Genomic DNA, 22,728 nt, shown 5'->3' on the forward strand with positions numbered 1-22,728 from the left:
ATTTAAAGATGATGATATGGGCTACTGCTCTTTTCAAAGTGAATTTTTGTCATTTTTCCATTTGCATGGATACCTCCAGAAATAAACCTGAAGCTATGCTCAGTCAACTCTGCCCATGCTGTAGAAGGTGTAACTTCAGGCTTTATGCCAGGATGCAGAATCTCTGTGACTTTTAGCTCCACAAGCTCTGGGCTCTGTGGCACAGCATTGAGAACAGGCTGTGCTCACTGCAGCACAGGCAAGGGGATTCTCAGAATGTCACAGATTTTTCATTTATATCTTAGGAGTGGCCTGACACAGGCAGCATGTTCTCTGAAATGCTGATTTCCAGCTACTGTGTTTTCTTGGCTGAAGACTGAACTATTAAGGAAAAAAAATAAAGCACAGATGTAATGGTGTGAAACTACTCCAAGTTCTTAGCTAGTCTGTTTTAAAATTTCCTCACTCCTTTCTGCTTTTAGCAATAAAAGGACTGTGCTTGAGATTGCCACGGCAGTAAATGCAACCAAAGCTTTCTACAGACAACTCTCTCTCTCTCTGCCCTCCATCCCTGCATTACCTGACATGGCTTTGGAGGCTATTGTCAGCGTTGAGATGGCCATGACACACACAGTGTCACCATACAATTTCAGAAAGCTTCAACCCTTACAGAAAACACCACAACACTTCAGCAGGCTTCCAGCATTGGCCCTTCTTGTTCTTTAGCCCAACCTTTTATCCCCTCACGTTCATGCACTGCCCCTGTGTGCCCTCTGCTCCCTTTGGTGTTGGTCAGTGCCCCTGGGCACTCCCTGGCTCATTGCTGTCAGTGCTGCTCACAGCTGTGCCCACTGGGGATGAGGCTCAGCCCCACTCCAATCACCACAAACTGTATGCCTACAGGCTATGATTCCTTAAACTAATTTACAGAATTTGCAGCTCAAAACTTGAAGGTTTAAAACCAAAATTGCCTCATTGTTTGATGCTGCCAAGCAGCTCCACTGTTGATGCAGCTGGGCAGCTCCTTGCTTGGGACAGGACAGAGGGAGGCAGGTGCACAGGATGACAAGCTGGGAAAAAATATTTTCTGAGCTGAAAGATACTGGAGACACCAGAGAATCAAGTTCAAGAATGGAATCTGCCTTATCACTTCTCCTCCATGCTCTATTGTAAAGAGAGAAGTAATTTTCTCCCATCTTTTGTGTTTCTTTCAGAGATAAGTGCCTGTAACCCCTGGTTTGTAAAGCCTGTCTGTCTATAGCCCATGCAGTCTCCAAGGAATTCCTCTTTTGTAAAAGCCCAGCACAGTGGAGACTCGAGGAGGCACTGAAATACCTATTTAAAAGAAGGGGTGAAAAATGCAGTGTCATTTTGCTTATCTGCAGACTCAGTTCTTGAATCTCAAATCTGTAAGAATCCTATCAGGTAAGGTGACCAAGCAGTGACTGAGAGGGAAATCAAACCTCCCAGCTGCCAGGGACTGATAAAGATATTACTGCAGTCATTAACCACAGGTATCTGACAGGGATCTTCAGGATTCCAGGAAATCCTGGAAGGAGGCACTCCCATGAAGAGATACTGGCGAGCTGCTTGCCTACACATGTATGAGAAAGCCTAAGGGAAAATCCTAGATTGTAGCTAGCTCATACTACTGCCATTCAAATCAGATCTGAAGAAGCATTATAAAGCTCTTTCTTCCTGTAAATTTATCTGTATCACTCCTACAGTGTGCCAATTTGTCTTAAAACTATTTGTGCTGTCTATAGATATCCGGAATACCTATTTTAAAAACAAGGGAGGAAAAAAAAATCTTAAATTCGGTAGCTTTTTGCCACAGTTTTGAAATGTTTTATCACATTTTCCATAAAAGTATTATCATTTTCCACTTACAATTCATCTGCTCCTGAAAAGAGCAGATGCAAAAGGGACCCTGGCAGGGCAGCAGCTCCTTTGGCAGAAGTCAGTGCCCTGATTGTGGTGAGGCTGGCACTCACGCCCATGGAGAGCACAATGGGCTGACCAGTGCACCCAGTGACAGCACATGGGGCTCCCAACACCCCATTTTACCCCACAGTCCATTTTTGGGGGTGTTGGTGGGGTGGGAGTTACAGCTCAGCAAGAAGGGCAGCACAGGGAAGAAGGAGAAGGAGAGAAAGTCACATAAAGAGGGACAGCACAGCCCAGGCCTGCTCTGGTTTAGACCCAGAAGGAATCACTGCCAATGCCCAGCCCTCTGCCTCTGGTCTGACTCTCTACTTGTTTAACAAAGACCTAAGAAAAACTGATACTTTTCTTATGTTCCAATTCAATTCTGGTCACAACCAATGCTTCTCAGCCTCAGTTCTTCAGCTACAATAAACAAAGTACACCAGAGCTATCTGTCCTCAAAATAGCATCTCATGGCCAGATGAGGGGCTGACTACAAGACAGCAATGAACAGACTGGTATCCATTCCCTCCACCCCATCCTCCACACCTCTTGGCAGCTTCTGCAGCAACTAAAAGATTTTCACAAGATGCTAATCAGAACACATGGCACATATCCAGTCTACAAACCAGGTGCATTGCTTCCTTCAAAAATGGATTTTTCTTTAAAGGAAAAATAATCTATAAAGACATTTATACATTTAACTAGATAAATCAGAGTGATAAGTTAGGGTAGCTCCTAAAAAAAAAGAAATTGAGAACATTTTGTAAGCAAAGATATCAAACTTATTGCATGAAAATAGGATCTAAAAGGCTTCAACACCAGAAAGCAAATGTTTAAAATAGGAGATGAAACATACATTATTTTGGGTAAGGAAACCAGTATTTAAATACTTTAATATTTTTAGGTATACATGCATAGAGCTAATGCAGCTAAAAGAATGAAATGCAAAGATTTAGAGATATAAGTGCCAGGCAAAAACCCAAAATATTAACATCTGTAATGTGAAATCAATGAGAGACAACTCCTATGTTATTTACAAATATAAATAAAAAGCTTTGTGCCACACACTCAAATGTGTAAAAAGGTGAGGAAATAATGACCTCTAAAAATACAGCACAGAAAAAAAAATCACAATTATTTCAAAGTTTCAGAACACAAGTGCAAACATACTTATTTTCTCTATTTTCCTGCTGTTTCCTATCCTCCTCCCATGCCTCTTCTATCTCAAGCTTTGATACTGCAATTAATTCCCCACAGAACAGCATACAAGATCAGGGCCTAAGGCCTCAGCCCTATTAAGATTTATGCATATGAATGGTTCAGTATTAAGTGAAATATTTAACACCAGCACCTGCCTGACCCTATCTGAAAAAAGATCACCTTCTCCAACATAGACAAAATAAAACAAAATAAAACAATGTAACTGTGATGGCTCTGAGACTGAAAGAAATGTGTTTGGTGGATCCAGTTTTCCAAGTCTTTGAGAGTAACTGAGAGATAAAGAAAATTAGGTTGTGTTTATGTAGGGGTTATATCCTTATCTGGACAATTGGGATTCCACCACAATTCTGACAGTGTTTAGTGTGTAATTTTCAGAGTTGTCAGTGACAAAGCATAAATGTGGCATGCATGTGGCCCTTATGGCTGAACAGGAACCTCAGGATATCCCACCCTTGCTTTGGAGCCACCAGGAGCCTGAGAGCTTTCTCAGTTTGTCAGCTGGAAACTGTGAACACGTCAGTGCTAACTCAGCTCTGCAGTCCAGCAGAACTGCAGCAGCTCCACTGATGCTCTTCCCACCACAAAAGCATCAGAGCCTCTTCAGAAGAGTTTGTCATTCTCTAAAACAGCATCAAGGAGGAACTTCTGCCACGTCTGTCCACACATGTTTGCCTTTGATCACTTGGCAGGTGAATAAAAGCACATTCTAGAGCATCATCTATACTTAGCAGGAACAAAAGCACCTGACAAAATTATTACATTTATATTTGCTTAAGAAAAATTATAATCCTTTCAAAGAAGAGTCAAGGACAGCTTCTTAACTGGATATGGTCAGGTGTTGTTTTAAGCTCAAACAGAAAAAGCAATAGGGAGTTTTAGAACTATTTTCAGTAATGAAAAGACACTAATCTTGCAATGAAGTATGCAGCAAACTATGACATGCTGAGAAACAGATGATGATCAAACAAATGTTGACTAAGCCAAGCCAGTCTTTGAATCAAAACCTGCATTCCTGCCTTACTGAAAACGATTGTTAGCAGATGGATTGCTGATTAGTGGTTAGCAAGCCAAAGGGGAGAGGCACAAAGTGAATTTATTCTGCCATATTTCTACATTAGCACAAAGTATTTTTTCACAAGACAGATCACCATAAAATTGGGTGATAAAGAGACAGTGAATCCAGACTCTTATCTGATGTTCTGGGAATGCCCTTCTTGATCACCTCCACAAAGGTTCTCTGCACTTGCTTCCACAACCAACTTACTGAGGGATAGTACTTCAGGATAATCAACTCACCCTTTGAAACTCCTTGCTGAAGGGCTGGAAGATCAGGCTAAACATTTGCTCCTCACACCCAACATCTGCAAGTCTCTGACATGTATTAACTGTTTATAAGCCTTGTAAGCAGCCAAAAAAAAATTTGAGTTATGCCATCAACACATCTGACATACACAAGAGAATCATTCACTATTTCAAAAGAGTGATTTTTTTCTAACATAGGACAGAGATAATTAGAAATTCAAGAGCTCCTCAGCATACTCTGAGCAACCATCTCATACATATCACTTGATGTCTCTATCTAAAAAAAAAATACATCACAGAATAGTCTGAGGTGGAAAGGACCCACAAGGATCATCAAGACCAGTATCAAAACTTTACTCACAACAATGAATACACAGAAGTGTCAAATTATTCAGTGCAAATCCTGGAGGATCCTCAAGGCTACATGAAAGCAAGTTGCTGAAGTTAGCAGAAAAAACAATTGCTTTTTCCAGACAGCATGGAAATTCTGGCCTACTGATGAGTGATGGTTTCCAATAATAGCCCTCAAATGTCTATCAGGCCTCTCAGCTACCCAAACAGCATCCCACGTGGGGATTCTGGCAACAAATTCATCATAGTTCCCCTATGCATCCTTTTTAGAGGCTGCATGAGTATTCCATGCAGTAAAATGAATTAAATTTCCTTCTGAAGTAAGTCTATATAAAAATGCTAATTTTAATAATCAATTCTCTCACTGTTCACCCTGAGATTATCTGAGGAGGAACACTGACCTACATAGGCCAGTGGTCTCCCAGATGCCTTCAAAACAGAATCTGTGGTAAAATCTCTCAGTTACCACCAGGAATCTCCTCGAGGGTTTTTCCCAAGATCCTTGCAGAGACCTGTCCTCAGCCAACCCCTTTTAAACCACAGAAGCTCTGTGCCCCATGCTAAGAAACCCTCCTTCAATCAAGGATCTGGTAGATGCCCATCATTCAGTACCACCCTCACTTCTGGCATCTCCAAGGACTGAGCTACACAGCCTCAGACTAAAACTGGACACCACAGAAATGAGCAGCATAAATCTTCATGAGGCTCCTGACACCCGGGTAGTCTGCCATGTACAGAGCTGAAAAACCAGAGTTTCAGAAGCCCTGCCCTGTGCTTATTTGCCCATGTTGGCACCCAGACCTCAAAAACATTACAGCATAGAAGTCAGTTTCTGGGGTATATTATTTCAACAACAAGTAACTGTGCTCCTAAAGACCACAGGGGTTAACATTAGAAGGTAAATGGACCATCACAGGGAAAGCACTGACCAATACAGTACCCCTGAACACAGCCTGTTCCTCTGGCTAGCACCTCCACTCCTGGATAGCAAGTAGACACCCTCAAATCCATCAAATCCTGTTTTGAGGTGCTTTGGAAAAAAAGAAAAGAAAAATAAAAATAAAGAAAAAAAGAAAAAAAAAGAAAAGAAAAAAAGCAAAAGAAAATACAAATGCTTCTTTGAACAAACAAGCAATTGATTGACTCTCGTTCGATCCAGGAGTAATAAAAAATAACACTCGAAGTCCTGCAAGGCTTCATTTGTATTTGGATCACTTCTTTAATTTGATATAATTTTAAGATAGTGCTTCTGAACCAGATCCTGAACTAAAACAGAGTTCCACAATACTTCCATGTAGATTGTACTGACATGTGATGCTGAAGTGGTACTCACAGCAGTGGGAATTAGGAAGTTATCCACCCTTTTGAGAGTGTTTATAGAACCTTGCCTATTATTCTCTTGTACAGCATAAGAGCACCAACATTTCACTTCTGAACAGCTGGTATTAATTATAGGTCGTGTACACAATTGATGGACACAAGGCTTCTATAATTTCCTTTATAAGAAGTGCATAAAAATACAGAATTATTTCTCTAGTTGTCTCTTACAACACAAAATGACCACCATTAATAAAACACGTCCAGTTGTTTTTTTTTTTAAATGTCACACAGACTCTAAAAATTGGGTCCAACTTTGGGACAACACTGAAGCACTTACTTAGCTTTAATTCCCAGTGATTCAATTAGACTCAACAAGACACTCTGCTGAACAGAACAGGCTTAAGACAATGCCTAAGTGTTCTCCTCAGACAGATCCCCAGTGAGCCTGAAAGTTATCCAGGCTCAACGAAGGCAAGATTAATTATTCTTTTGGGGATACTGACTGTCCTCTAGGTGGAAAACCAACTTTGTTATAAATAATCCTTTTTAAATTAGTTATGGATTGCCCCCAGAACAAAAAAAAATTCTTTCCTGTTCCCTGGCTTCTCCCACCCAAAGGGCACAAGACATTTTGATTAGTGGAACTTGGTCTTTTCCCCTGGTATCAATTAATTTTTCTACAAATATAATTGACTCTCCTACAGTAGCAGGCCAGATTATGATCCTAACTTGTAAATTCTTTCCTATCAAGATTCCTACTTCCCCTTTGGAAAAATATTTTTCTGCCCTAGCTTAACATATTTTTAAACGATTTTACTATGCCAAGACTCTATCTATAGAAGTGTTGCCTTTTGAATTCTCATCCAAGGAAAGCAACCATATAATTTTTTATTCCACTCAGCTGTATTCACCATAACCAGCAGGGCTTTGGGAGCGATGGTGCTGTAGGAGGTGGCCAAGGATGGGATTGTGCTGGTCACTGTTGGTCCAACCAGTTCAGCAAATGGCAAAACTGACCCACTGCACATCAAAACAGAATGAGGGGAGCACAGAGAACCTCTGCAAAAACACAGACACAGCAACAGGCAGCAAACACTGAAAGGACAAACAGCAGAGAGAGCACAGCAATTCACTGTGCACTGGCACAGCTGCCCAGAGGAGCTGTGGAGTGCCCCTCAGTGGAGATATTCCAGAACCATCCGGGCACAATCCTGTGCCCTGTGCTCAAGGATGGTCCTGATTGAGCAGGGAGGATGGACCAGAGGAGCCACTGTGGTCCCTCCCAACCTGACCCACTCTGGGATTCTGAGAGATACAGGAGACAAATCCAGGACAGAGAAGACAGCAAGACACGGGGAAGAGAGAAACAAAAATGATGCCAGGGCAGGAGAAATGCTGAGAAATACCTAAGAGCCTCTAACAACTCCAAAAGGACTGCAGGCAGCAGAGGATCTCGTGTGGAAATAACTAAGCAAGGAAAAAGGAGCACAGAGTGAAAGGAGCAGCAGTGGCCTGGTGCAGTGTCCTGGCCACCCACACCTCACCAGAGGTACTGAGGGTCATGAGAGACATGGACTGGGAATCAGAGTCCAGAGGGAACATGAGGTGTGTCTCTCTGAGCATATGTTTGCTTGCTTTTATCTTCAAAACCAGAATCAGCAATTAGAACTGTGATAATTGTGAGCAAGTGAAATTGATTGAACCTCCCCTTTTCAAAACTGGGGTTTTTTTGCTCACACCACTCACTGTTTCAGCTGGAGGAAGAGCTGCTTCTACCACCACCTGAACCCATGAACTCTGTGGTTTCAAATTTAATGACTAAACCCCCTAAGCCCTCCCCTCCAGTGAGATCAATAGCAAAAGTTCTCCCATTTCTCAGTATAAAATATCTGCCATCCTATCTTCAGGGAGCTGGCTCCTACACACAGCTGGGATGCAAGGAATGTATGGAATTCTACTACTGGGAAACATGGGAAGTGGTCAGGCATGGCAGGACTGCACACTGTGCTTGTTCAACTCTTTGGATATGAGTATTTGTACCCTCATGTGAAGTAAGTGCTATTAAAAAAATAATAAATTAAAATCTCCAGTAAACATGCAGTGCCTGAGCTGGCATCTCCTTGGTTATTTTTGTTTCTCTCAGTATCAATGCTGCACACCAGAACTGCAATTTGAAACCTAATATTAAAAATAAATTTAGAAAGAGAAAGTACAGAAAAGCAATGCCATAAATGTGCCAATAGAAACATAATTGCTTTACAATTGCATTGCCTTTTAAAAGTAATAAGATGTTTACAAGATAATCACATAGCACTGGATACTCTTTATGGTTTTTTGTACAAGTAGGAGTAGTGAAATCCCAGCATTGAGATTGCTTTGTCACAGCTGTGAAGCAAGGTAAAAGAAACTCTCTGCTCCAAAGACCTCAAATTCAAATAATCAAGGCAGACAAGAGGAATGTTCTTATCCTCATTTTACAGATTAACACAAGGAAAGATCAAATTACCTCCCCAAGGTCACCTTAAGAGCCTCTAACACAGAACTGTCCTATTGTTTAGTACTTTACCTACAAGTGTATTTTTTCAACATCTACTATAATGCATACTTCTAAAATGCCTTTTCTGTGGTTTGTACAAGGTAGCACAGGCCCTTAATAAAAATTAAAAAAAAACCCCAAAAACAAAAACAAAAACAAACAAACAAAAAAAGAAACCACAAAAACCCAAATGCCCAGCCCCAAAAGCAAACTGTCAAGCAGAACCAAATTTGAAACTATGTAAACTGAAGCAAAAAGAAAATTAACTCCCCAATCCTGCCCCTGCCAATGTGTGATTGCATAATCTTGTCATGTGCTCCAAAAGCAACAAACTTGGAGACTTTCCCAGGTCACCTGGGGTTAAAAAGTTCCAAAGCCATGAGTTCAAATCAAGACTACATTTCATCAACGACCATGACACTGAGGCAGTGTTAGGGCCCAAATCCCATTACTCAACATTCTCCTGATTAACACAGGGAATAAATGTTAAAATTGCAAATACACAGAGCACTGGAGAGACAAAGTTCCCAAGAGAGAACACATTTAAATTAGCAGACAGGTAATATTTGCATACTCTTCGTGGAAAGTCCCATCTTAAGCAGTTACATTACAGCTACAGAGAAAGACTAAAAGCTCCTTTGGGGGCTCACAGCTCTTGGGATTGGCAAAAGGAAGAGAAGAAGGTTGGGGCAAGCATACAACCAGTCTTCTTGGTCAAAACCTGCAGGGGTATTGCTCTCATGCTTTACCAAAAGTATGGAGAAAAAACAACAGAGAACAAAATCCCTCTGCAAGACTGAACCAGAGGCCAAACAATCTTGGAAATGTGGCACCATTTTGGTGACCTGCACCTTCTGTGTGGCCTCTGGGAGAGCCAGCACCAGAGAGCACCTACAGAGAAGTTGTGAGAACATGGAAACATGATCAAGCTCACTGCAACTCGGTACCCAGTAGGTGCCAGCACCTTCCCTTCAGCAGAATCAGTACACGGAGAACAGGAGTCATGAAGCCTCTGTGCCCGCTTCTTTAATCCAAAAAATCTTCAACCCCTCATATTTCCTCCTTTTAGCCTTCCAAGCATGCAGAAGCACGGCATGAACAGCAACTAATCCACTTTCATGAGTTTGCCCATGGATGATCCCGCCCAAGATTTCATCAGGAACAAAGCTGATTACCAATATGCTTTCACAGACTAGCACTTGAATGCCAGGGCTGCCGTCTCATCAACTGCCCAAAAAATCAAGAATCAGGGCTAAATCCTCAGTTCATATGAACTAATGTGGAATTAACCAATGAATGAACTAACTAATGAAGCTACAACCCGTGTGTCCCACAGAAACCTGGCTAGCAGGCTCCCAGCCCACACACTGACCTCAACATAGAAGCAGAAAGAATGCAGATTATTCCATATGGGCTTTAAATTGCCAGAGAGAATTAATAACAAGACAAACCTATGCACATGTAAACTTTCTTTCTGTTAAAGGATAAGAAGAGAGAAAGTTGTCCTTGGATGCAGCACAGTGATAATAATTCAGCTGAGTAACTAGATAATAAGGGCTTATAATTGGAAATGGGTAAGTACACAGAGAGAGGAAAACGTGGTATCAGTCAGACACAACTTAGGAAGCGCCGTTTGGTGTCAGCAGAAAACACCCTGGCCTCAGGAAGTTTTTTTGTGTATGAACTAACCAGGCAGACACTGAAATCATTCTACAGTATGAGCATAATGAAGCATGCTAATTTGCTAAAAACTGTTACCAACCATTTTTCAATTCAGTGAATTGGAGCTGCATTTTTCTAGCTGAAACCAGCCCCTCCAGTGCCTGCTTCACATGTCTGTGAAATGACACTGGACTGAACTGCATTTTCAGCCTGCCCAAACCACAGCTCCAGCAGTGCCTGGAAGGGAGGGTACCAGCTGCATTTTGTGAGAGTATCACTGTAGAGAGTGACATTTAGAGCAATAAATCCTGACCTTCTGACTAAAGCAGAGGAGAAAAAAAACAAAAAACAAACCAAAACAAACACCAAAAGAAACAAACAAAGCAACCAAAAAACCCCACAACAGAAAAAGGAAAGCTGAGGTAGAAACAAAAGAGTTAAAAAAATTGTTGAGGAAATTATTTGAAAGTAATAACATATAAAATCAAAATATTTGACAGATTCCATCCTTTCTTTTTCTGCAGCCATGAGATACGAAATATCAGTAACTGCACTCCAAAATTAAAAAGAACATTTAGTTATTTTAGTCCATTATCTCTGTGAACAGGAAAAAAATATTTATATCCAACATAAATATAAATAGCCATCTTTAATAATGCATTAAACTTGGTGGGGAGGGGAAAAGGAAGCAATTTAAACACAATTTTTTTTAGATTTTCAATCATTTATTGTCAACTTCTCCCGCTTTTCTATGAAGCTTTTTTCTTCCCATTTTTTACAAAAATAACAGGTTTGTTTTGATTTCTTTGCAGGTAAATGACAACTTTCATGGTGCAAGATGCTAAAACTAAATTTACAGAGTATTCCTCAGCTACAACTCCACGTAACACAGGGAATCCAACCAAGAAAGCATCAGCTAGGGGAGGGGACAGAAACATACAAAGGGACCAAACTTGAATGCTACAGATATTTTATGTACACTTCAAAAAAACCCAGCAGCCCTGTCTTAAAATGCATCTTCCAAAACAAACAACAGTTAAGATAAGCTGAATGACAGTACAGTTATTTTTCTGAAACGATGACTGACGTAGTTCATTCAAATGATTCTGAAACCTGCACTTTCCAGGATTTGGGGTGAAATTCCTATTTAAACCATCCCTGGTATGGCTCACTGATAGGGGTAGCAGGTCATCATGACTGATATTATAAAAGTAATCCTGTACATCTGAAATAAAGGATCCCAAAGCTAGAAAGTAGCCAATAAAATTTATGCTGGGTCACTGCCTTTCATCAACAGAAATTATCAATAGACTGCAGAGTGGTTATTACTACAATCCTCCTGATATCTGTGACACACTGTGGCAGGCATTTGTCATGTATGAGCATTTGTCCTGCTCTCCTCAATCTAGGCATCTGTGAAGCAATTGCACTCACTTTTTATTTACATTTCAAAAAGTCTTAGCACGGGTGTTCAAAGCTGCAAAATTGCTCCACTCTTACTCAGCTTTACTCCTTCTTATTTTTATTTCTGCCCTAGTTTGAATTTCTTAATTTTTATTTTTTTACAGTCCTCAGAAGTAAAGAACACAGACTCTCCTCTCCACAGAAGAGACTGAGGCTGAATCTGTCTGTGATAATGTTAATGCCCCCAAACCACATCCAGTACACTCAAATACAACTCATAATCTGTCTTGCATCTTCACAATACAATAAATGACACAGACCAGTATTACTGCAAGGAAACACCCCACAACCATTTCTAAATTGTTTAAAATAGCAAATTATTCTGTAGAAGGCTTAAAATGTTACTTATAGGTAACTGATATCCAATTTACTGCTGCAAAATTCAAGCATTTTGCAAAATCCCGTTTATCCATTAAAATTTAAAATATACCCTCTCACATTTGAATATATCAATGTTTATCTTTAAAATTTTGAACTAGCTGTTGCAGTGGTCAAAGCTACTTGAACTGTAGCAAATACAGGTAAAAAACTGTCAGCTTGGGTTATATCATAGAAAAAAAACAAACTCAAACATGTGCACACAGAAGGGACCCTGCTGTGCAGACACAGTAAATTAGATGTGTTCCAGATTCTACCCTTATTAAAGCAGGTACAATGATAATCAATGCAACCCACTGCAGGGCTTCACACACCATTTTTATAGCAAGGAAAACAACAACTGCCAATCACAGCACGCTCATCTTAAATGTGAGGGTTTAAACCTCAGGTGACTGTGGCTGGCACATTAGGTTTCAGCCCCAGTCTATCAATAAACATAATTACCTTTTTCTTTCACCATGGCAAACAATTTTTCTTCTTGGCGGAAGCAGCAAGAATTAGCTGAAGTAATTTAAACACAATCTCTTTTCCAGCAGTGTTTGGCTGAGATGGATTTTTAAAAAAAATTAAAGGAAAAAAAAAAAGGAAAAGGAAAGAAAATAAAGAAAAAAGGCAGCTTATTGCAGATAATAATCTCCCCTGGTCAGATTTCCTACCAGGACTGATCAGGTCCGACTGCTCATCACTGCCTCTTTCCTCCTGGCTGCTCTGATCTTTTCCCCCCGTGCTGTTTTGCTGTGGCTAAAGGCAGCCGATCCCTGCCCGTGGCTCCTGCCCTGTGCTGGGAGCTCCAGCTGCCGAGGGAGCCGGGGCTGGATCCATCCCAGCACTGCTGCTTTCCATCCCCACATCACCCTGCATTCCTCCCTGCCCTCCTCCGAGGGAGAGCAGGGCAGCTGCTCCAATGCACACACAGAGCTGAAGTGGTATTTATGAGCTTTCTGTTGTTTTATTTACTAAAACTGAGCCAGGAGCAAGAGGGGAAACAAAGATAAGCAAGTGCTGAGGCAGGCTGCATGCAGCACAGTGGCTTTTCCATGGTGAGCAGTTTATCCACTCCTGGGTTTAGCTTTAAAGCAATTATTAGAGCACAAAACATGCTAATAAATGGTCTCTCAATGCTTACTGACTGTAGAACAGGTTAGAGTAACATACAGCCTGTGCACGATGGGAATAGCTTTCCCTACCCTATACCTGTACTTCAAACACCAATAAAAACAATAAAAATGGGAACTGTCACTGCCCAGTGAGCCCCTGGGTTCTGAAGCCAGAAAGTGCTATACAAATGTTTGCTGTGGGTCAAAGTAAGTGCTGGATTCTGGAATAATAACTGTTATATTTAATAGGAATACTGTTAATACTTATCGTTTCCAAATAATTGGAAACAATAACTCCTCCTAAGTTATTCCTTTGCAGGTGATAGCCACAGGTACTCACGGAACTGAGAGGACAGAAAGGTATTGAAACAGCATCACTGAGACACAAATTTCACTCCCTAACACATCCCCAACAAGACAAAGCACCAGTGTAGAATCTGGGCCTCAAACTGACCTGCCAATTTATGGTTTTCCAGGCACTAAACTCTATTGAGAAAGGACTGGGCAGTAAACTGATGGTGGAAAACAAACAAGCCAACCCTTTAGAATATTGTCAAGTCTCATCATCATATACCAAGGTTGTGTTTCCTATTAAAAGATCTGAGAAAGGACTGGGCAGTAAACTGATGCTGGAAAACAAACAAGCCAACCCTATTGTCAAGTCTCATCATCATATACCAAGGTTGTGTTTCCTATTAAAAGATGCAGGTCAGAGTCAGGGGAGACAAAGCTTTTCTTTTACAAGCAAACTTTTATTCACAGTCATGAAGAAAAGATGGGAAATATGACTAATCAAAATCCTGAATAGCCCTTAAAAGCTACTTATGTTTTTAAAATACATATATACTGCCAGCATCAAGATTTTGGAGAGCCTCTATCACTACTACTATTACTTAGTTCTTCATTTTATCTAGCTACCACTGATTTCCCCAAAATAAACCCATGGCATTCATGCCTTTGCCTGGAGAGTATATTTTATATTTGTGGCTTAAAGGCAGGGAAAATAACAAATGGAAATGAACTGACTTGTCAAAGACAGAAGTGATCTCTGCAGCAGAGAACTGGGTCAAATATAAGATATTCTGGGCTAAATTATGGACACATTCACAGGGCAAAAGCTTCAACTTGACCACAGCTCAGCGCAAAATGTGCTTTATGTTCCATGATAGAAGTGAAATGACATTCATACTGCACCCTACATTTACACTGCTCACACCTCCACAAGGGAATTCCTTCTCCATGCTACTGTACGTAGGGAGAGAGATATTAATGTAAAGAAACAAGATGTAGGCATCAGCCAGACAGAGCAGCAGATGGCTGATACCTGCTGGAAAAAAATCAGACCACGCACACAGCGTTAAAAATATTTGCAGTAAATAAATTCTAGATGTTTTGTATAAATGCCACCCAGAACAACGGAAATGAGTTAAACAAGCCAGTCTGCCTCACCCAGAAGGTATCTCTTATTCAGTGACATTCTTTAATAAATAAATCTCTGAGAGAGAGAGAGAGAGATAAAGAGAGGACAGAGAGAGAGAGAGTAAGCGAGAGCCAGAGATACAGGCACATGCATGGAAAAAAATAGTTATTCTATTCTAACAAATCCAGGCTGGCTTTCTATTGTTAGCAGTCCAACGTGTAAGAGCAGCACAGCACAGGCAGTCTGACATTCCTGCTCCTATGACTCAGTGTGTTACTATTAATAGCAGCATCTGAGGCTCAAGTGGGGAGCTGGGCTGAACCCCACCAACACGGAGGCACAAGCCACCATGTCACATTTCTGACACATCAGAGATGTCAGGGTGTAACTCAACCTGGCCGTGCTCCTTTTCAGGCTGTATTTTGTAAACAGTTCGGGGACAGCCTCCTGAAAGGGGCACATCTGACCTTCATTCATAAATATTTGATTTGATGTGCAGAGCGCAGCCTATGGACGCACACCCGTGTGTGTTAACCCCTTCCTGGGATCCTCAGACACCCTCAAAAGGCTTGCAGGGATGATCATTCATATTTTTTGTCCCAGCAAGCTGCTGACACAGAAGCTGCTTGTTGGTATGTGAATGTGCTGTTCTCCGAGCACATTCCTCCATTTTTCACATGTGCTAGAGATTAGCACTGCTGTATCTCACATCGTTCAGCCACCAGGGCTGCAGTGGCAGACTACAGCAGCATGCACATAAAATGTGATTTAAAAGTACAGGCTGCAGTAAATTATGCTGGAGATTTATAAGTAAAATGTAATCCATTTCAGAATAAAGACATATGAAGAGCAGACATTAGTATTGTAAATAAAATCTCTTTACATCAGGATGATTTTTGGTTTTAATCTCATTGTTCAAAGTCAAGGCAAAAATGCTGTACAACTCACAATCAACTCAGATATCCTAAACTAGAGAAGAAGAAACAGATAGCATTCTAGAAACAATCCCTTAACACTTATTGTTATTTAGGAGAGCCTATTTTACAAGAAAGAAAAATAACTCTTTTACTTTAAATACCTTTTGCACTGTACAAACTAAATAAAGTCTTCCTTGAGCACAGTGTGGGTGGAAGAGTCAGAAAGAGTACACTACAGCTAAACAACATGCTCATGTTGCTGTTATTTTCTGGAAAAAATATCTTATGCATTCAACAAGAGGCATGAGACCAATACTGAGATCACTTCACAAGGGGAAAGAATTAAACCATTTAGTTTTGCTATTTCTTGTATCTTGATAATATTGAAAAAGTATGAGTAAGATACTAAGAAATTTAGCTATGATTTAAGGTTTGTTATTCTCATTTTAAAAGCTGGTGTTCATATTTTTATCTTGCACTCATTCTTCACAGATGAGATCATGGCTTGGAAGTATCAGCATACAGTTCTTCTTCATTCGGTTTCTTCATAACTGAACTGATATCTCTTATTCATAAAGAAACGAGGGAAAAAGGCAGGTAGAAAACAGAAAAAGAAAGGAGAGAAGTTGTTCCACTAAATAATATCCAGGAAAATATAATCTGTTTAGTGTCTTGCTTCCAGCAAAGTGCCTGGAACAAAGTTTTGACAAGAAAGGTTGCCCCAGGCTTCCACAGCTTAACCACTGTCCAACCTAGGTCAATTGAGAGCCATCACTTCTACAAAGTCTCAATTACAGCGTTTTGCAAAATGCTCTCTTCTCCAGGAAGGAAATGCCACTCTGTCATGACCTGCTCTAACTCTTATCCTGACTTACCCATGCCTGCTCAGGCAAAAATCAATAATGCCAATTTGGGATTTCTTCCAAAAGCCCCATGACCCAGCAGCGGTCCCGGTGCCCTAATGAGCAAGCCTACACATCCCGGTTTCAGGACTCTCAAAAGCTATATACTAACAATTTCCTGGTTTCTGTTTCTCCTGACCTCACCCTCCTTCAGCAACCTGGTGTCTCTCCCTGAGCCACTCGGACAGCTGGCCCATCTTCCATCTTCTGGAATCAGCTCCAGCAGCAGGGCTCCTGAAGGGCTGCAGCAAAGAACCAGGCAGGCAAATGACTGGGAAAGCCCAGTGGAGTTTTTCAGGTTCACCAGAACACAGTGAGCAGAATTCAGGCTGTACCTGACAGAACTGATCCCCACACCAGGTGTACCCCAAGTCTTCCAAGCCTGCATTGTTATTCTGAGAGTCATCCTTGAGCCTCTCCAACCCCGCACACAGATTTTACTCTGTAACAACTCCATCCTGCAGCTTGTGCAATGGTCTGAGGCTGCCAGGCTATCCTCAGCACACTGTCCTGTGGGAACCAGCAGGAATTCAGGAGCTGTAAAGGCCCCACAGATTGAGCTCCCCACCACAGACCCTCTGGGTTTGTCTATCAAAAAGTTTTAAACAATCAAGAGGAGTATACACAGACCCACCAGAGAGAATTTGATTCTTTCTCAGCACATCCTACACCTTGGGATCACATTGTCCCTATTGATAACATTGATCCTCAAGCAAATAATGCCCGAGGGCCTGCATTCTAACCTTTCCTTTCTGCTGTGCTTTGCCCTGTACCTGTGTCATGCAATTTTCAACACTATCAGTCTCTAATATTGCTGTTTAAAATCACATGCCATCTTTCTTTCAGAGTAAACAAATTGAAAATTTAGCAAATACATCAATCACTTGATTCAGTAAAATTCACAGTGTAATCATTCTGATCTGCCAGGATTTGGGGGTTTAGTGCTTTTTTTTAGAAATAGAATAATTTCATGTTCTTTCAAATCAGACTCCTTGGGAATAAAACATTTGTGAGGTTTTGATCTATTAAGACATCTTGATCTCTTAAAGCAAAATCTGATTTTCTGAGATTCTGGGAAGCAGGACTTTCTTAGTACACTATTACTCAGTAGGATAGTAATAGTCTGCAAAATAAAGTGTAATCTGCTGCAAAACAAAATAAGAAACAAGAACACTTGGCTTTGTTCTAAATATTAAGAAGCTTAACACACACTTATGTAAAAACCACCTGAAACCAGCAGATTGTCTTTAGAAAAAGATGAGAAAATATGGTTACATTATACTTCTTTGCCAGTATATATAATATAATATACTCCAAAAATATACAAGCTCACCAATGATTAAATCATCTGGCTGCAGGTATGTACAAACATTTATCTCTGAACATATATTTGTTATTGATGTAACAACTGGCTTCCAAACAGCTTATGCTATTGCTAATCCTTGGAAAGGAGATCATGCTTTCTTCACACCTGTGTGACCTTCACAGTATGCACACATAGTTGGAACTAAATTGAGACGTGGTACAGTAACATAAATACAGACAGTGGATTAAACTTTGTATTTTTTTTAAACTACCATATAAAATCATCACTATTCACCTGCTCTAAACTGAATTTATTGAGCTAATTCATGAACACAACCAATAATGTTGCTGATAAAAACATAATAACCTTGACTGACAATCACCACAGTAAATGCTGAAAATTGCACTAAGGCAGGAATCCCCACCAGGAAAGCACACACTCAAGTGTCATCCTTTACTGTGCATGCCTAAGGTTAAGGAGATTTGATACTGAAAATCCACTTCAGAATTGGATTAACTGTGCAGAATAAGCCCCACAGCCTGTCTTGGGAGTTTTTGGCTCAGTGAAATCAGCAGGAATGCTGTAAAGACTCTCTGGTCTAAAGAACTTCTCCCTGAGAGGTCCATGCAACACCAGATTGAAGCAGCTTCCTGCCAATCTGTTAATTTGCAGAGTAAAGCAACAAGTTCTTTGTTTTGCAGTGCTGAGAGATGTGACAGTGTCTCCACTGAGAACTAACCTTTGTGTGTGCCTCAACATCCAGCAAAGCATTCCACAAAAGTCCACAGTGCCTGGGGATGAGGCAACCCACCATGTGGGCATTGGATACAAACCACCCTTAGATCGAGCTGGACTGTTTAATTGTCACTGTGCCAAATGCCAAATTCCTCCTCTTCTGATTCCACACTAAACTAGAAATAGGACTCTCAAAAGAGGCACCCAAATCTGTCCTGCAAATGTATCTTTCCCAACAAGTATTTGCCACTCCTATCAATTGTCCTCTATCAAATGAACCACAGAGGACCTCAAAGAAAGCTAAAAAGGTGCTTTATACAATTTGGCTATGTGGTGTAATATTAATATATTCAAACAGGATTTTACAGCAAATAAATTTTTATCACCTCACTCCAGCTTCCGGAATTTTTCTATTTGTGGTTGTGATTTTATCTGCTAGCTATGGAGTTCACTTGTTTCAGCATGAACACTTTTACATATTTGAACCTTTCTCTTAAATTATTTCCTGCCATTTCAATAGTAGGATCATCATAAAATATTAAGCAGATATAAAACAAATTGAGAGGAGGAATAACTGATTCCAACTTGTGCACCAACTGGAATTTCTAAAAGGTAGCTATAAAAGCTGTTTTGTTGCTGCTCCATAGGAAAGAGTCACGTATTTTTAAATAATTCTTCTTCTTAAAAAAGAGTTTGCCAACTTAAAAAAGAAACAATATGGTACTTCTTCCAAGTACTGATGTATACTGATAAGAGAATTTGGTTTGTGTTTTTTGCATTTTACAGTTTAATGTTTCTATGTTTTACATTGAAAACTGGACACACAGCTGCACCATCTAATTCACATGGTAACATACCAGTGATGAGCATCCCATAGTACATGTTACTGCCTCCCACCATAAAGATTTACTCTTTAAAGGAAAGTACCCCAAACCATCAAAAGCAGGATGATGCAAAAACTGTAATCACAATCATCCATTGTCCTCTTTCCCTCTCAGCTCCCCTGTGTCTGCATGACCTGGGTGAAGAACATTCCTGGTTCCCTTTCCTCTTTTCCCCTCCCATTAACTGTTTCACCACAGAGATTTACCAAGTATCTCAAGCTAAGAGCCACTTCTAAGGTGCCTGTATACAAGTCTACTTAGTGACACCCCCATCTCCCAGCCATCAAGGAGAAGTAGCCAACAGCCCTTAGGATTCATCTTCTCCTTCCCTGTGCATGAGGGATGGATGGGAGCGGATGAAGCAAGGGAAGCTGGATGCCAATCCCCTCTCTCAGTCCCATTCTGCTCTGTCCATGCTGCACAGTCAAAGCTGCAGGGAGTGGGAAAAGCCATTTCCTATGCCTCTTTCTCTGCCCAGAAATTTTCCCACTATTTCACCTTCTGGATAAGCAGAGCAAGCCCAAGGAGCAGCTTTCAGATGAGAAGAAACAGCAATTTCCACCTCTCTTTTCCCCATCCTAGTGCCATCAGCGTTTACCAGTCAGAAAGCCCAGAAGCTCTTCAACATGGGAGCACTTCCATTTCAGATTTACCTGAATCTGTCCTGCCTGCAGGAGGCTGTGCTGGCTCTGAGCCCCCCAGACCCCAGGAGGAGAGCACCCTGCTCTCCTGCCCCTTGCAGCTCTGGGGGAGCCACCCCTGCTGCGACCCTGCCCAGGAAGGGGACGGCATTTCTCCCTGGGTTGTTTGATTAAAATACCAAGGTTATGCAACTGCAGATGACGGACACCGGAGAGGAAGTCTCCATCAGATACAGAACAAAAGCTGGGCTCCCTGTAAACAGTTCTGGGGGGAAGTAGCCAAAATGTGCCCTGTCCACCTGTTGGCATTATGGAGTCACAGAGCAGCAATAAATATAAATTTGCTGCAATTTCACTGAACAATCTTCACACTGCTGCTATTGCCTATTTACATACCATAGAGAAAATCACAGTATTTTCATTATTTATTTAAATTTGCGGCTGATTTAGCTCACATTCCTTGCTAGCACCAGTAGGAACTGCAATTTTGTTCTTGTTTATTGGATTACAGATAACAAAGAATTTAGGAGAAGGAGCAATGAACCCAACAGTGGAATTCAGTTGCTCTAAATGATGCTACCTTAATGCAGATTAATGCTAAACCACTGATTTACTACTAAACCAATTAGCTTAGATTGATCCGAACATTGACAACCTCTTGCCAGAATTCTGAAACAGGAAGCCAAGGGCTACAAAGCCATTAACTGTTCTAATATTTTAAGTAAAAATGTGTCAGTGACTAAATTGCAGTAGATTGAAAATGGCCAAAGGATGAAGAAGTGATCCGAACTCATTATTTCTTCGTTTCACACTTTATTAAAAACCAAAAAAATCAAGCTAACTCTTCATACTTTGAGAACTAAAGATTATTAAGAGCTAACATGGATGGAGTTTCAGCTATATTTCTTACTCAACACAAAACCACTACTCACTATTTTTCACAAGGATACTTCTCTGTGCTTCTCAGGACAGTGCAGAACACATCTCCATTTGAGAATCCCTTACTCAGCTGAAGATTGTCTAAATCCTTCAATTATCACCACTCTTCTCGATTTAGCAAACCTAATTCCATTAATCTTTTCTCATAAATCTTTTTTCCCTCACGGTTTATCATTATCTTTCAAAAATACAGTGTCCAGACCTAGAGACAGTATCCAGCAGAGTTCTCTTCAGTAACAGGAATAGAGAAAAATTATCCAACTGCTGTATGTATTTCCTGCTAACACATCCCAGAAAAAGAATGGCAGCAATCTATATTTACCTATATTTATCTATATATTACACTTATATTAACTGTATATTATGGTTAATCTATATTATGGTAAATATTCTCCATGTGCTTTTCAGGATCAGTGTGTACTAGTTCCCACTTCTTATCTGTGCAAGTCCACACTTTACACTTCTAGACTGTGAAATTCAACTGCATAATTTCAAACCATACAGCTGACTTATCAGGACACTGTCCTGCAGAAGAATGAAACAATGTTTCTAAACTTGTATTACCACAAATTTTAAAAGCATTCTCCCTATTAAATCATTAAAAAATATATACAGGGACTGAGGCCAGGAGAGATTGCTCACATGAAGTAATCAATTTGAAAAGCTATCAAGAAGATTTTCCTTATCTGAAGGACAGGAGCAGTCTGATCAGCACCTCTCAGCATCTAAGAAGTACCACCTACTACAATGCCAACAGAACCTGGATTTTCCTCTCTCATATCACTGCTTGCCACTTTTGAGATTGCATAGAATTTGAGATTGGACACCAGACAAGTTCACACAGCACCATTAAAATCCTATGGCCATAGGTCACATCAAGTATCCATTCTGTGGGGAGCTACTAGGAACACTATTAGCAGGTAAGATCCAAGATTAAAACAGGAATTCTTTTTTTTTGTTTGTTTGGTGTTTTTCTTGCCACAGCACAGCAAGAAAATCTTAGTAATGCAAAGAAGCTGATGTGTGGGAACTCAGATGTAGAACAGTTTTATGCTGCAGCTTGTATTTTACAGCTGGGCCTTTCATTTCAAATCTGCAAAGCCCATTCCTGTCTAGAACACTCTACCTCTGTGTCTTCCCTCACATCACCATGTTGATCTCTTGGACTCCTCCCCGCTGCAAACATATACACAGAAAAATCAGATTTTCTTTTCCCCAGCACTCCATTTCTCATAGAATAAAAGTGAATAGACTATTTCAGTTGGAAGGAACCTACAATTAATTATCTAATCCAGCTGCATGGCCAACTCAGGGCTGACCAAGTTATTAATGACACTCCATATCTCACACACTGACAGGCTTTGGAGATCAACAACCTCCTCAGGAAGCACAGTGTTTGACCATGCTCCAGTAAAGAAATTCTTCCTAATGTCCAGTCTAAACCTTCCCTGGCACAGCTTTGAACCATTTCCACACATTCTGCTGAACCCCAAAGCAATGGCCCCAGCCCATGGATCCAGCCTGTCCTGACCCCTCTGACAGCCTTCCTGCCCTGCAGCAGATAACCCAGCCTGGTGCTGTCAGAGAACTGATTGAGGGTGCACTCACTCCTCCCATCCACATCATCAGTAAAGTTATTAAAAAGGACTGGGCCCAGTACTGAGCCCTTGGGAACACCACTGGTGACCATCCTCCAACTAAATTCCAGTCCATTCTCCACCACTGGTTAGTCTCAGCCACCCAGC

At 40.8% G+C, this 22,728-nt stretch overlaps 1 protein-coding gene across 4 annotated transcripts in view; it reads right to left on the minus strand.

The window, feature by feature from the left end:
* The window catches only part of ABLIM1 (actin binding LIM protein 1), a 185,611-nt gene that overhangs the window by 98,848 nt on the left and 64,035 nt on the right, over positions 1-22,728 (minus strand). Inside the window, exons 1-2 of one of the 4 annotated variants that reach the window (XM_039709089.1) lie at positions 12,799-12,935; positions 12,587-12,685 (exon numbers count right to left, since the gene is read on the minus strand). The exons of 2 other annotated variants lie outside the window; for them this stretch is intronic. In XM_039709089.1, the coding sequence (XP_039565023.1) occupies positions 12,587-12,602 (16 nt within the window). In that variant the 5' untranslated portion in view covers positions 12,603-12,685; positions 12,799-12,935. Of the gene's footprint in view, positions 1-12,586; positions 12,686-12,798; positions 12,936-22,728 lie in introns of those variants that run through there. One more of the 4 variants, XM_039709095.1, reaches the window with a different exon arrangement.

The sequence above is a fragment of the Passer montanus genome, unplaced genomic scaffold (assembly GCF_014805655.1).
Source record: "Passer montanus isolate IOZ18808 unplaced genomic scaffold, ASM1480565v1 scaffold21, whole genome shotgun sequence".
Classification (NCBI taxonomy): Eukaryota; Metazoa; Chordata; class Aves; order Passeriformes; family Passeridae; genus Passer; species Passer montanus.